Consider the following 14,746-nt stretch of genomic DNA (forward strand, 5'->3'; position numbering starts at 1 on the left):
GGCTTATTCCATGTCCCTATTATGAAAAAGATGAGAGACCTATAGGGAAAACCAAGCTGCTGCTGTAGTTGGTGTTGGTGGACCAGTAGGTGGCGCTGTTCCCTCTTTCCATAACAATGTCCCATTGTGGTGACTGCAGTACAACAAGAGGTGCAGTTAAAGAATCCCTGGGACTATTGATACCAGTGTCCTGGCAAAAATTAACTTCTCTACCTGATCTGCTGTGTGGTGGGGCTGCTGGTGCAGAACGGCCGCGGTGTGTCTCCCAGGTGGGGATACTGGTGCAGAATGGCTGCGCTGTGTCTCCCAGATGGGGCTGCTGGTGCAGAACGGACGCTGTGTGTCTCCCAGGTGGGGCTGCGGGTACAGAACAGACCCTGTGTGTCTCCCATGTGGGGACACTGGTGCAGAGTGGCAACTGTGTGTTTCCCAGGTGGGGACACTGGTGCAGAGTGGCCACTGTGTGTCTCCCAGGTGGGGCTGCTTGTGCAGAACAGACGCTGTGTGTCTCCCAGGTGGGGCTGCTTGTGCAGAATGGCGGCTGTGTGTCTCCCAGGTGGGGATACTGGTGCACACTGGCCACAATGTGTCTCCCAGGTGGGGATACTGGTGCAGAATGGCCGCTGTGTGTCTCCCATGTGGGGACACTGGTGCAGAACAGCCGCTGTGTGTCTCCCATGTGGGGACACTGGTGCAGAGTGGCCCAGGTGAGAGACGCACTGCAGCAGTATAAAGTGGTGCAATTTCCTCTTGCAGAGAAAGGGCCAGCAGGGCTCATTCTCCATAAACAGTGCTACAGAAGTGCAGGGAATGATTAGTCCTCCCAGCTCCAGGGCTGTGGGGTTCTCTGCCGCCTGACAGGACTGTTCTGATGTTTTGTCTCTGGAGCAGCGGAAAAGGAAGAGCAGCTGAACTTGGATCATCCCAACAACAGCCACATCCCCTGCAGCCCCCAGGACAAGAAGTGCATCCAGAAGCAGATCGCCAGGCAGCAGCGGGAGAAGGGCAGCAACCAGAAGACCAAAAACAACCGCGAGGACCCCAAGCCTGCCCTGGTACGGGTCACGGGTTCGAGCACAGGCCCCATTGCCAGCCGATCGAGACCGGGGGTTCCCCTGGCCCGCAAAAGCGGCCGAGCCCTGCTGAGGTTAGGGTGGGACCCGATTCCCGGCCTTCTCCTGTCTCGTCTTTCTCAGTAGAAAGAGCGCCCCCCTGTGGCCTCCTAGCCGCCTGCAGGCTCGCGGTTACGTCAGCGAAGGACGTGCCCCTCCTCCAGGGGGCGCTGAACCTTCTGCATGCAGCTGCAGAGCTGGCAGAGCATCAGAACCGGAACTGGTGGGCACAGAGACAGAGGGGCCCAGCTGGCGAGAACCAAGCAGCACACAGGAAATGACCAAAACAAATGAATTCACTAGTAACAGCTCAGCCACCTCTTGCAGGGGTAATGATCATTCAACCTAAATGAGAAGATGGGTTATAAAGCACCATATTAACTTGGATTAATAAATTAGAGAATAACCTTCAGAGATGTAGGTATTGCATGTAACTACGTGCCAGGAGAGAGGAGAGAAACTATCACTGCTGAAGGAGAATGAGCTGATTATGTAACAAAACCTGCAGGACGTTGCTGACCGAAGAACCTGACAGAAATGGTGGCGCTGTTGCTGTTGTGTCGGTATCTCGTAGGCGGTGTGAGCACAAACTCTTAACTTGCGATTGTGCCCTGCAGGCGCCGTGCCGTGCTGACCTGCAGAGGGCGCTGGAGAGGCTGGCGTCTCACACCCGGACCCACGAGGACCTGTACACCATCCCCATCCCCAACTGTGACAAGAACGGAGACTTCAACCCCAAACAGGTCTGTGCTCCTCTGTCGGGGGTCCCCCACTACGTCACTGTCCTGGACAGTGATCCTCATCTTACACCTGTAGATTCCAGAACTGGGGTGCTGTCTGTGTTGCAGCCCCACCTGGATGATGCGACGGCAGCCATAGTGCGCCAGAACACTCCCCACACACCAGCTCTCAGTGGGGAGGAGAGCAGAGTGATGAAGCCAGTTCATAGAGAGGGATTATTAGGAGGCCATGATTGGTATGGGCCAATGGGAAATATGGCCAGGACACTGGGGTTACACCCCTACTCTTTTCTCCTCGTGTCTGAGTGGGTTTCCTGCAGGAGCTCTGGTTTGCTCCCCCAGTCAAAAGACACACTGGTAGGGCAACTGGCTTCTGGGAAAACTGGCCCTGGTGTGAGTGGGTCTGTGTGTGCCCTGTGATGGACTGGCCTCCTGTCCAGGGTGCAGCCTGCCTTATACCTGTTGCTTGCTGGGATAGGCTCCAGCTGCCCTTAAGAAAATGGGTTTAAAGACACATTCACAATCTGGGACATGTTCAAATAAAATGGGTTTTTGGGTATATTCCCAAGCCTAGGAGTTAATCTGTGAGGTTGGGTCTGTATTGCTCCCGTGCAGTGCACTGACTGGACCCTGACCCAGCTGTACTCAGGGGGTGTGGGAGAATGGGGGTTTCTGCACCCCTTTTTACCTGGGGCTGCATCCAGCCTGTATTGCACCCCCACCTGCGTGAGTCGGGCCCCACTCATCTCACAGGATTAAGAGCAGGCAGGCCAGGGACCGGAGAGCCCAGAGCTGACTGTCTCTGCGCGGGCCTGTCTGCTCCACAGTGCCACCCCGCGCGCGATGGCCAGAGGGGGAAGTGCTGGTGTGTGGACCAGAAGACCGGCATCCGCCTGACCAACCCGCAGGACATGCGAGTGGACCAGAGCTGCCAGCAGCTGGCCGCCGACCCGCAGAGGAAGTGAGCCGGGCCCGGCCTGGGGCCTGAGGCCCGCGGGCCAGACTCCCCTGGCGCTGATCTGTACAGTAAAGGAAGGACTAGACCACACAACCTCACCGGACCAGCGCGGAGGAGCCGGTGTGGGGGGGAGGGGGGGGAGATCCGTTACTTTCACTTCGCGTTTCCGCGCGAGTAGGGCGTTTTCCGTGGAGACAAAGCCAGCCGTTCCCTCTTCCAGTACGATTCGTTAGTTTGCGGAAAGAAACCCAAGAGAGACCGACAATCAAAGCAGTTAACATGATGCTCTCGCAGGGGGCGTGAAAGCAAGGCCATGCAGTCTCACGCCACAGTAAGACCGTGAAACTGGGGCTTCGACGGCACCCCCAAATACCCGACCAGGGGCCGTGCGTGTTTTCTGAACTATCCGGGGATTAGGTGAGCTCTCTGGTTTCACATTCTTACTGTAACATGAAAGTAAGCGCCAGTCCAGACCATTAGGAGAGGAGCTTGGAGATGAAGTGAAGTTTTTTCACTTCGTTGCTAAAACTACAGGGGCGACAGGCGAGGAGCCCCCCTCAGCGACCTGGAGACTTGAGTTTATTTGCACATCCTGTCCAATGTTTAAGCTATTTTTTATTTTTATTATTATTCTGTTTTTTTTTCTTTAAAAAAAAAAGGTTTGTTCGGTTTTTTTTTTAAATCTAGCCTCACAGATAGCAAAATGCACAGCCTGCCGGCTCTTCAGCCGCAGCCTGTAGTGCCAATAACATCAGGGGAACCAGGAGCGAAACTGGCAGGAATTATGAGCTCCAGCTTTCCAGCCCCGCTGGAAGAGAAAAGGGATCGCTTTGAAGAACTGCAGTCTAACTTCACAGGGCAGGTACTCATTTTCTCTCACTCTCCGCTCTCGTTTCCTGCCCCGCGTTTCTGCATCGCCGCCTGCGCCTGGAGACGCGGGGGCAGTTTGCGCTCTTGCCGGCGGCCTGTGGGAAGGAAGGGTATCTGCGTGAGCGGTATCGGCGCTCTCTCGGTGCACAAAGAGCAGGGTGGGGGATCGTTTAGGGCTTTAAAAAACGAAACAAGACATCGGCCACGGCTCTTCATAGCCGTCGGCGGTCTCCAAAAAAAAACTTTCCGCTTATCCCGACCCTGGCAGCTGACTCTCTGAGACAGAAAGCTTCGTATAAACAAGAGGATTGAATGGACGTGCTCTGGATTTGACTTCCAGGGGAGAGCTTGTGAAGATGAATAAAAAAAAAAATCGAGTTTTTCCTTTTCTAAAACGCGCGCGCCTCCTAACTCGCGCGAGCCCGTCCCCGGATCCGGCTCCGCTCTCGAGACCCGACACACACAGCACGGGCCGGCGCTCGCGGCCCTTCCGCAGCGCGCGCGCGGCCCGCGAAGAGAAGCTGGACTCCCCGCTCGGGGAGCGCGCGCGCGCGGCTCGCCCCTGTCCGGAAACTGCTCGCGCCGGTTCCAGCACCAGGGGCGTGTGCTGGAAAATCCCGATAGCCGCGCGCAGTCCCGCCGGGCCGCCGTGTTTCCTGGACACACATTCAGAAACGGCTCACTTTCCCACAGGGAGTAACAAAAGAACAAGGCCGGGACTTTGCAAAATCAACCACTACTAAGAAAAGGAAAGCTCGATCTAAAACCACTTTCCCACTCGTGTCCGCACTTTCCCTCCGAGAGCCTTCGCTCGGGACGCAGCGAGGAGAGTATTTCCTGTTTAGTCTCGGTTCTGTTATCTGAATAAAAAACTGGGGAAAAGTAGGTCGAGGTGGTTCGAGTCAAGGAAGCGATCGCATGGCGAATCCCAGACGAGCCGCTGTGATAGTGATGCCAGACGAGTGCGTCTTGTTTCACTCCATTTACACGCGTAGCTTCAGTCTGTAACGACCGCGGGTTTGGGACTCAGGAAATGGGGTGGAACAACACAGTTATTAACTCGAACCGGGCAAAGGTACACACCCAGGGACAGGGGTGACAGCGCTGCACCCTCACTGACACACACGGAGGGGAAGGACTGTCCCCCACCCTCCGCCCCACTACATACAGTCCCGCAGTCCCGCCCCCGGGCGCTGTTCTCAGCGCGCCCCGCGTGGCGCTACATACCTAAACGGCGTGAGGGGGCCCAGCGCACGTGCTCAGCGCGAGCCCCTGCTGAGGGAACGAGCCGGTTTAACCCGGGTCTGCCCGGGCGCGCGAGCGGAATCAGCATGAAATCTGGGGATGGCTTCCTCTCGGCCCAGCCGGTGGATCTTCAGCGGGCTGTCGAGTGTCCGTGCTGAGACAGCGTTGCAGCATCTGACTCTCCAGGACATTATAGCAGCACGCTAATCAAAGCCTTTTAAAACTATTCAAACGGCGTGATGACACTTACATCAGCATCACAGCGTTACACAGCGTGCAGCTAACCTAACCACACGCCAGTCATTAACCCTTCGCCTCTCAAACCCAAGTTCTGTCTCCCCGAAGAGCCGCGTCGGACCCCGGACAGCACCGGGGTCACAGCTCGTCCCCCCCGGGCGCGCCGCGCGCCCTCCCCTCTTCGACACCGCGCTCTTCCGCCTGTCTGCACCAGCAAGACCCGATGCCACATGAACCCACGGAGGAGCTCCAATATCCCCTGGAAGCCCACCCCATGGTGCTGCCTGTTCCACGAGCAGAACACACTCCGGACGCTTCTCCGTGTAAAATAACCGCTTGCCAACAGCCCGCGTTCCGCCGCGCCGCGGGCAGGGCTGTGTTCCTGACGCTGTCACATCGAGCGCGTTCCCCGCTGGGGCGAAACACAGTGGCTCATGAGATGGGAAACGAAAACCTTGTGGAAGGCACAGAGTTGTACAACATGGCGCCTAGGGTCACTGGCAGTTAAAAGCAGAAGTGCCCCCTGAGTTAGAGGGGTACAAGTGCAGCCCCAGAGTCAGGGTCCCGGGGGGTCAGGGGGTCACACTATTGCCCTAATCCACACCGGCAGGGGAGCAGGCTCAGCGCAGTACCGAGACGCTGGAATTCAAGACACTACTGTGTTGCAGGAACCGAGTAATGACGTACAGACACAAAAACCTTTACTGTTTATGAAAGACATCTTGAAAATGTACCTAGATTGCATCGGAAAAGCCAGTTAAATCACATTTAGAAAGCTACTGTAGCTAGACCTCTCCTATCTAGAAAGCGATCTAGATTCCACCTGGAAAGCTATCTGGATTACGTCTGGAAAGCTATCTAGATCGCATTGAATCTGCAAATGTTATTCACGTACTATGCTAAAAAGCAAGATCAGAATACAACCTAGCAAGAGATACATTGCGGAAGAGACAGCCGTCTTTCAGACAGAAGCCAGATTTCAAACACTATCACAACAGTAACGCTGTTGTCAATGTTTTTGTAGAAGAAGTTAGAGCTTTACCATTTTGTATAAACAAACTTGAATCTTTGTCTCAGTGTAAATCTTAATTCCGTATTTAATTTCTATTTTTTTTTATTTAAAGGTATTGCTGTTTAATGTAGGGTAAATCAGTATTTGATTAAAAAAAATAATTTGCTGAAAGACTATATTGGGAAATTATGAAATATTGTGCCTATGTAATTGGACAAAACTGTAATTGTTAGCTTTTCCGTGCCATGAGGAATGAGTGGTGTGAGGCATGTTTTTACATGATGATTTGCTTTAGTGGGTGTGGCTGTCAGTGTTACTGGCGAGGGCGCTGGGGCTGGCTGGTGAGAGCTCCTGCAGTGCTCTTCTACGGGGTCAGAGAGGAACGTTTCACACTTCATCACAGATTAAAATGCTGTCATTTTGGTTTGGCTCAGCACAAATAACCGATTGCACGGCGTGTATTTATATCCGTCTGTTAGCAGATTTAGAAAAATAAGCCCTCGAGTCATTTTGCAAAGCCAAAGAGTGGCCCACAAATTCTCTCCTGGCGTGGAACGAAGCAATTTGATTTTGTGTTCCTTCCATTGTTTAATCACAGACTCCCGTGATGGGGGGGGAGAGGGAGCCCCACGCTGCACGTGGTTCAGAATCTGAGGCACGAGCGATCCGAGTGTGTTACTCTCGGTTACTCCCTCCTCAGAGGCGCGCAGGGAGCCTTCGGCAGGTGCCAGAGCTAAGCTGAGAGAGCAAGACAGCCAGACCAAAACACGGCTCTGACACTGAGTCTCACTTCTTAGTAAAGTGCTTCAATATCGGATCTGTGCCAAAACGAGAAAAAGCTCGACTCGGTGACATACATGTACAGTACGTTTATATAAAAAAGTGTTTTGCTTTCTGACATGTTGATGCACATTTGTTCAGTGGGGCTTTACTAACTGAGCTGATCTCTGTCTGCTGTGTGGGTGTAGCCAGCGTGCTTTGTGCCCAAAACCTGATACCAAACAGACTGGACTGTATGTAAACCCATCAACGTGTGAACCTCCACAAGAGATTAAAGACCTCCCAGCCACCTGCTTACAAACTGTCAAACACCAAGCAGAAGACACAGGCCAAAGCCAGACTGCCGCTCACAAAATTGACTTCTGCACCCCGGCGTGTTTGTGTTTCACTCCTTACTGCTGTCCAGAACATTCAGTTGTGGCAACACACGTACAAGAGGCCCTGAATAGATTCCACCGTGGCAGCGCTAAGCTCTGAAAGGAAATGCATACGTGCTGCCACAATTTTCATGACCAGGGGATTGTGGGATAGGATGCCCTTCATTAGAGGATTAATGAGGTGCTGTATTCCGGAAAGGGCACAGAGGGCCTGTCTTTTTCCCAAGAAACAGCTTGTAGACCCAGTGCCGCTGTTTGTTTGACAATTCCTTTTAGTATCAGCGTAATCTTTTTTTTAAATAACAGGCTGAAAGAGAATCTTTTGTTTACTTCCTGCAAGGCCAAATAAACAGGGGGAACCGTACTGTAAAGATGTCGGCAGGAAGGTAACTGTGCCAGAGGCGGGCTGGATGAGACAGTCTCAGGAGAGTGGTGCTTGGGTCGAGTCCTCTCTCGGCTCGGCTCGCGGACGGCGTGACCGTTGGTCCCCCTGGTGCGCGGGGAGGCTGTGGGGGACCGAGGGCCGCCTGGGGTGGGAGAGTCCCAACTGCACCGGGAGTGCCAGGACACCGGGCCCACTGTAGCCCCGTCTCCTCTGCTCCGCTGTCAGGGCAGACAGCTGCTTCTCTCGTTTTGTGTTTCACTTGAGGCTGAAGCAGAGGCCCCAGACCGGCCTGTCTGACCCTCTCCGCTCCGCAGGAGGACTCTCTCCCTGGACGGCAGACCCAGCCGTGGTTCGGCACCAGCGCCCGGGTCCGGAGGCGCTCCTGGGGCTGTGTGTGTGTGTGAAGGCAGGACGAGCCCTGGTGGGGTGGGGTCTGGCTCTTCCCCACCTGGATGACATTGTGTATGTGCTATAAACCACCAATTGTTTTCACTTCTTAAGGATGTATTCAAGACAATTGCATAAATGTATTACATTTTATTAAAGGTATAATAGTACACCACCTCCCGCCTTGTGCACTGGTCTCTCTGGGTGCAGGCTTTGACTGGTCCAGGGTCTCTCAGGTAAACTGGCCCAGCAGCTCCCGCCGGAATTCCCGGGTCCTGAATATTCCGGCTCAAGGGTTGTGAAGACACTGCATCGCACCTTAAGAAGTTTCCAAACAATTTCATCTTTAGCTGAAGGGTGGGGAGGGGGTGTCATTACTCTTTTGAATCAGTACGCGAATCGTGACACACCGTAAATGGAGAACTATTTCCTCAAGAGCTTGAAAAGTGAAGCGCCTTGTGCGCTGGCTGCAGCGGGTTACACGCAGAATGCTGTCCCATGATGCTCTCGGCTCTGCCGTCAGATCCGGCTCAATCAGTGACACTTTCAACCCGTTCCTCTCCACCGGCCAGCGCGTGACAGCTCATTAACACTGAGCGGAAGCAGGGCTCGTCAGCCAGCATCAGTGCTGATTTAGCACTTTCCAGAAGAGGTGCCGAAAATAACCTTGGTAAGAGCTGTGCCGGCTCAGGACGTAGGGGTGGGTGGAGGGCAGGGAGAGCGGTCCTGCTCCACACAGCCCCTGCGGACAGAGCTGGATTCAGCTCACTTGGCATCTGTCCCGCGCAGGAAGACCTCTTTAACGGTAATAATTACTGAGTCATCACAGCAGGTTGGGCAGGGGACCCAGGGCAACACTCTTGTCTCCTGGCGCAGAGTCCTGGCAGAATTTGCGCAATCTGGGCACCCCCAGGGGTCGCCCTGCTCGGTATCATCCGGGTTCGTCACTGCGGCTACTTTAATTGGAGTCGGCGGTTAATGCCCACCTTGGCGAGGGCAGAGGAAGGGTCTCGATGCAGAGACTAACTCTGCGCAGATGGATGCAGTGCTGCTGCTCCCCCGAGCGGCTTCCTCGACTGCGCTGGTCAGCCTGATGTGCAGAGTGGGGGGCAGGTGAACCCCAATCCAGCTGCTAGGCACAGAGGTGGGCACAGCTGGGCATGAGGTGGGGGGGGGCTCACTGTACAAACCAGCCTGGAGAAGGGTTGCTCTTACGACAGTAAGGACAGAGTGGGGAGCCTCCTGGCACAGAGACAGCTCCTCACCTGATTCCAGGAGAATATTCCTGCTCCTTCTTGGTGACCTTTGACCCGAAAAGCTACCCGTTCCGCACTGTGTGAGCTGAGAATCTGAATCAACGGATGTTGTGTTGAGAATGTACAGTATAAGGCACTTATAGGGCCCCATTTCAAAAAACTGTGTAGAATTTCGCTCACGAGGATATAGAAATTGCTGCTCTGGAATCTGTCAAGGGACGATCAGCCCGATATGGAGATGGGTGGTGTGGCCCCCTCATATTTGGCTTTTGTAACTTCACTCTGTGCCACACTGGGGCCGCTACCGACCAACAGACTGACCTCTAGCCCCCCCAGGGTCCTCCCACATCCACATAAGTGTCCCCCAGATTTTCAGGCCCCATCGGAGAGTGGCCCCCATGAAGAGGGAGGGGACAGGGGGCCGCTGTGTGCTGCTCCTGCAGGTCAGGTCTGCTCTAATTTAACCTCCAGTCAATTCCAGCTGCCCCCGTCATGGGGGGTCAAGGCTATTGTAACACTGCAGGGATCATGTCTGTGGGCGGGGCGGTGGCTCTGTGGCTCAGGATCTGCGCCTGTGGCTGGAAGGTTGCCGGTTCAAATCCCGCAGCCGGCAGAGGAATCCTACTCCGCTGGGCCCCTGAGCAAGTCCCTTAACTGCTCCATGGGCGCCGTATAAATGGCTGACCCTACGCTCTGACCCCCAGCTTCTCTCCCTGTCTGTGTGTCTCATGGAGAGCAAGCTGGGGTCTGTGAAAAGACAAATTCCTAATGCAAGAAATTGTATAGGGCCAATAAAGTGATCTGATCTGAAGCGTTTCTCTCAGGTGTGCTGCACTGGTCGCAGATCTTTCCATGTACAACGTGAGAGAAGAAAAGCATAAACCCCAAGTTAAAAAAGCAGACCTGGATCGCAGGAAGCGAAGACAGTTCTCCAGGCTGAAGGCTGCACAACCTCCCATGGATTTTACAAACCTCTCCGAGGCTTCGCTGGTCTTCCCAAAATCCCAGCCCCCCTCGCCAGCTGATCCCGGGAATCCCCACATCTCTGCGGCACTGCCACTCGAATCCAGCACCAGCTCCGGGTTTTGCCCAGGACGCTCTCCGGTCTCCCAGCAGCCCAGAGTTCACACGGTCTGCCCGCAGGAGGGCCGTCGGCGTTGTTTTCCTGGCCAGAACACGGAGGGCCTCTCCGAGCAAAATCGGCCCAACTTTAAGAAAACGTGTCAATTTTAATAATAGCATTTGGTTTCCATTTTCCAAGCCATTAAATGTTAGACAGCGCAAGTAAAGCCTCCGAAGTATGTTTTCATAAAGTCTGCTGCCCTTTAGCTGTGAAACCATTAAAACTATTCAAACGAAGAATGTGCACAAGTATGTGAGGCATCCCAGCTCTAACAACAGCACCAGGGCTCCAGGGGCCAGAGCTTTTCTTATAAGCCTGTTTGTGAGAGTGGAGGGACTGTACTCTACCGCTGTGTTTTCTGACCTGCTGGTCTGTGGATTGGGCTGTGCCGGCATTTGAGAGGGAGATGCTGAAGCGCTCCCCCGTTTTCATCCCGAGAAAGAAGAGCGTCCCCTTTGTTCTGCTCCCGGGAGCTCCGAGAGATACTGTGCACTCCAGAAAGGGATGCTTGTCGTTCACAGTGAAGCTGTCGGAGGTTGGCGTAGTCTGTTAATTTTCCAGCAGAAGCTGTTTCTGTACGGTAAAGTCACTGCAGTCCAGGCTGGTCTTCCCAGATGCGCAGTTTGAACAGCTAGCAGTCGGGACAGAAGTTCCGTTTTTTTTTAACACAGTAAGTAAAATGAAGAGTGAAATGCCCACACAATTTCCGACTGATTTTTTTTTTAATAGTGTTTAATAATATTTTCATTTCCACGTCTATACCAACGTGTTCTCCTGTTAGATTGGCCCCATTAAACTCTGATAGTTGATTCCAGAAATAGGGGAGCAGATATTTGCTCTGGAGAACACAGATCGGAAAGCAAAACCCGATCTGTTGCTTCCTCCTGTGTCTAAGAAGCACCCCCCCTGTCTCTACAGCCTTCTGCCAGTTATTGTCAGATCCCCAGCAATTTGCCTTTGATTTAAAACCTCTTAATTCTGATTCAGGAGGAGAATCACATGAAAGACTCCAGGAGCCACACACCAGAGCTCCTGAAACAGCCCTGGGCTGGGCTGGCTTAGCTCTCTCCTCACCTCTGTCAGAACTACAGAAAGATCTTTTCCCAGTTGCGCAAAAGGGAAATGAAGAATGTTATTCATAGACCTTTAACTAGGAAATTTCGGCTCTCACTGAGGACTGGAGCCGTAGCCACAGGTTGTAGAACCACACATGCAACAGTTCATCAGAAGACCTGAACGAGGCAGTCAGTCTTCCTTACTTACTGCTAACGTTGTGGAAACATCTGAGTAGATTTATATTTGCAAAGTAATGGCATTTAAAGAGACAGCCTTACTAGGATTCTTTGAACAAGCAACAAGGACAGTTGATATCAATTAGAGCGTATGACATCATATACTTAGAATTCAGGAATGTTTTTGATAAAGTCCCTCATAAAAGATTAATTTCCCAAATTAAAAGCTGTAGAAATCCAGGGTTATGGATGCACATGGTTTGAAAACTGGTTAGAGAACAGAAAGCTGCATTTTGTCTCAAGGGGGGAGAATCTCTAATAGGCAGATATGTAAGCAGTGGTGTCTGATTGGTCAGATATAAGCAGTGGTGTGCCTGATTGGTCAGATATATGCAGTGGTGTGTCTGATTGGTCAGATTTAAGCAGTGGTGTGTCTGATTGGTCAGATGTAAGCAGTGGTGTGTCTGATTGGTCAGATGTAAGCAGTGGTGTGCCACAGGGATTCATTTAGGGCTGTTCATCCTGATGCATACCAACTTTTTAAATTCTGATAAAGTAAGCAAGTTAGTTAAGTCTGCATATGATAAAAAGGGTTTTGTAATGGAGCAAACAAATTATCGTGTATGCAGAAGAAAGTGTGGATTTTAAGTCCTGGGAAGTGATGTTCAAGCTTTTCTATTCACTAATAAAACCTCATTTAGGATATTGTGTTCAGTTTTGATCACCTTACCACAAAGGATATCTTAGGAACATCAGGTGGCGGAGCAGTGGCACTGTGGCTCAGGATCTGTGCCTGGGGCTGGAAGGTTGCCGGTTCAACTCCTGCAGCCCGCAGAGGAATTTCTATTCCGATGTGAAAAGAAATTCCTAATGCAAGAAATTGTATATGGCCAATAAAGGTGTCTTTGAAAAGCCAAACAAGCTCAGAAACTACCACAGAATTCTAGCTCAGAACCATTTATATAAAACAGAATTAACAATCAGGTGCAACTTCTGCAACAACTTGTCATTTCAGTTTACAACGATCCTATTGGGATTTTGTTATAATACACCCCACCCCAAGCACACCCCTCTTGGCGCCCTCAGAAATGTTTTTCACTCTGCTGCTCAGTGCACACACCCCTGTCTGACCAGAGGCCCCTGGGCCTTCGCCACACCCCAGGGTGGAAATCAGAGACAGAGCAAGTCGGGGTGCCACTGAGAGAACGAGATCAGTTGGAACCGTGCATGAAAGTGATTATTTTCCAAGCGCTGAGGCCAGCTGCTGCCAGAGGGGAACGAGTTTCCAGCACAGCGAGCACACAGAGTGAAGTTAGCAGTGTGGTAATGATAGATGCTCGCTGGCCTAACTCTGCTTTCTTTAGAAATCCTCAGTTCGGCCAAGGTTCAAAAAATCAAAACACTTTCTGAGCACGAATTCTAAGCGCGCGGAACAGACCGCTCTATCCCCACCCCTCCTGGATGCCCCGGTTTTTGGTGACTTTTATCGCGGACAGCTCCACGCATTCGGCTTCCCTGTGGACAAGCAGGATGTTCAGGAAAAGTGGCTCTGCTGTTGTGTTTCGGGAAAGAGAACATCCCGCAGGCAGCAGGTTCTGCAACAGGGGGCACCAGTCTGGGGACTGTAGAGGTGTGAGCCAGGTCAGAGGGGGGGTCTGCAGTGTCCACTTCCAGCGAAAGGCTGCCTTCCCTGTCCAGCCCAGTTCCTGTCACCTCCACTGCGATCAGCTTGCTTCTCCTCCTCTTAACGAGCGCTCGCGTGCGTCAAAGGCGAATTTCCAAGAAAAACAGCATCTCGAGTTGAAACTGAATCTTAAGTCATCGACCCCCCCTCCCTCCCGCACAGAAAACAGAAATAAACTCGGGGACACGCCTGTCAGAGCACGGAGGCTCAGGGCAGTGCGGTGTTTTGCACAGTTAGCAGAGGAGGCTGTGCTGGGGTGTCTCAGTGTCCCTGCAGACCAGAGCTGGGATTAATCAGGAATCATTTGGCAGGGTTGAGCTGCTAAAAATGGCCTGTGATGCCTGCAGGGCACAGAAAAGCAATCTGACAGCACCTCATAACCATGGCTTAGTTTAAACAACGGCTGCAGTGGCAGCTGTCCAAACTTTTTTTTTTTAAATAAAAAAATATTCCATGTAATCCCTGGCGTGTAGCATCTGCCCCTCTTCTGCCTGCGCAGGGATTGCATAGAGCCCTGCCACACTAGAATGAGCAGCAGGAACATCTAGGCCGTGCATACAGTGTGCTGTGGACCACAGCTTGCAAACACTGGGGACTGGTCCATAGTTGTCCTCCACTTGGGACTGGACCACAGCTGTCAACCAATGGTCCACAACTGTCCATCACTGGGGACTGGACCACAGCTGTCTACCAATGGTTCACAGCTGTCCACCACTGGGGACTGGACCACAGCTTTCCACCACTGGGGACTGGTCCACAGCTGTCCATCACTGGGGACTGGACCACAGCTGTCCACCACTGGTCCACAGCTGTCCACCACTGGGGATTGGTCCACAGCTGTCCACCACTGGGGACTGGTTCACAGCTGTCCACCACTGGTCCACAGCTGTCCATCACTGGAGATTGGCCCACAGCTGTCCAACACTGGGGACTGGCCCACCTTCTCTTGCTCCCTGTCCGCGCGGCGGCTGTGTCCGGAGCTTAAGAAGGGTAACGCGACAAGCTCGCCTTGTGTTCACCGTCTGCGGTGAAGGAAGAGAACACACAGGGGGAGGAGGGGGAGTCGCCCAGGAGCCGGAGGTGAGTTTTCCAGATTTCACAAGAGAACAGCAGACGGGAAGAGGGTGCTGTTACTCGGGGTCTTTTTTTCACAGAAATCCGACCCCCAGCTGCAGACAATGGAGAAGAACTGAGACGCACAACAAGCAGGACTCCCTCACCCAGCTGCACGTCAGCAACCTCTTGATCACCAGTGAAGCAGCCGCCTGTCCTTCCTCTCACCCTGGGCTGCAGAGCCTGGAGGCAGACTGACTCCTGCGCAGCCCATCTCTCTGCTTGGTTTTACTCA

General features: G+C 52.9%; 1 protein-coding gene across 2 annotated transcripts in view; it reads left to right on the forward strand.

The window, feature by feature from the left end:
• LOC102694241 (insulin-like growth factor-binding protein 4) overlaps positions 1 to 8,278 on the forward strand; it is a 28,961-nt gene extending 20,683 nt beyond the window's left edge. The window contains exons 2-4 of one of the 2 annotated variants that reach the window (XM_069185817.1): positions 889 to 1,055; positions 1,730 to 1,855; positions 2,680 to 8,278. In XM_069185817.1, the coding sequence (XP_069041918.1) occupies positions 889 to 1,055; positions 1,730 to 1,855; positions 2,680 to 2,817 (431 nt within the window). In that variant the 3' untranslated portion in view covers positions 2,818 to 8,278. The remainder of the gene's footprint in view (positions 1 to 888; positions 1,056 to 1,729; positions 1,856 to 2,679) is intronic. The other variant, XM_069185818.1, reaches the window with a different exon arrangement.
• Positions 8,279 to 14,746: the final 6,468 nt, after the last annotated feature.

This window comes from Lepisosteus oculatus, chromosome 28, assembly GCF_040954835.1.
Source record: "Lepisosteus oculatus isolate fLepOcu1 chromosome 28, fLepOcu1.hap2, whole genome shotgun sequence".
Lineage (NCBI taxonomy): Eukaryota > Metazoa > Chordata > Actinopteri > Semionotiformes > Lepisosteidae > Lepisosteus > Lepisosteus oculatus.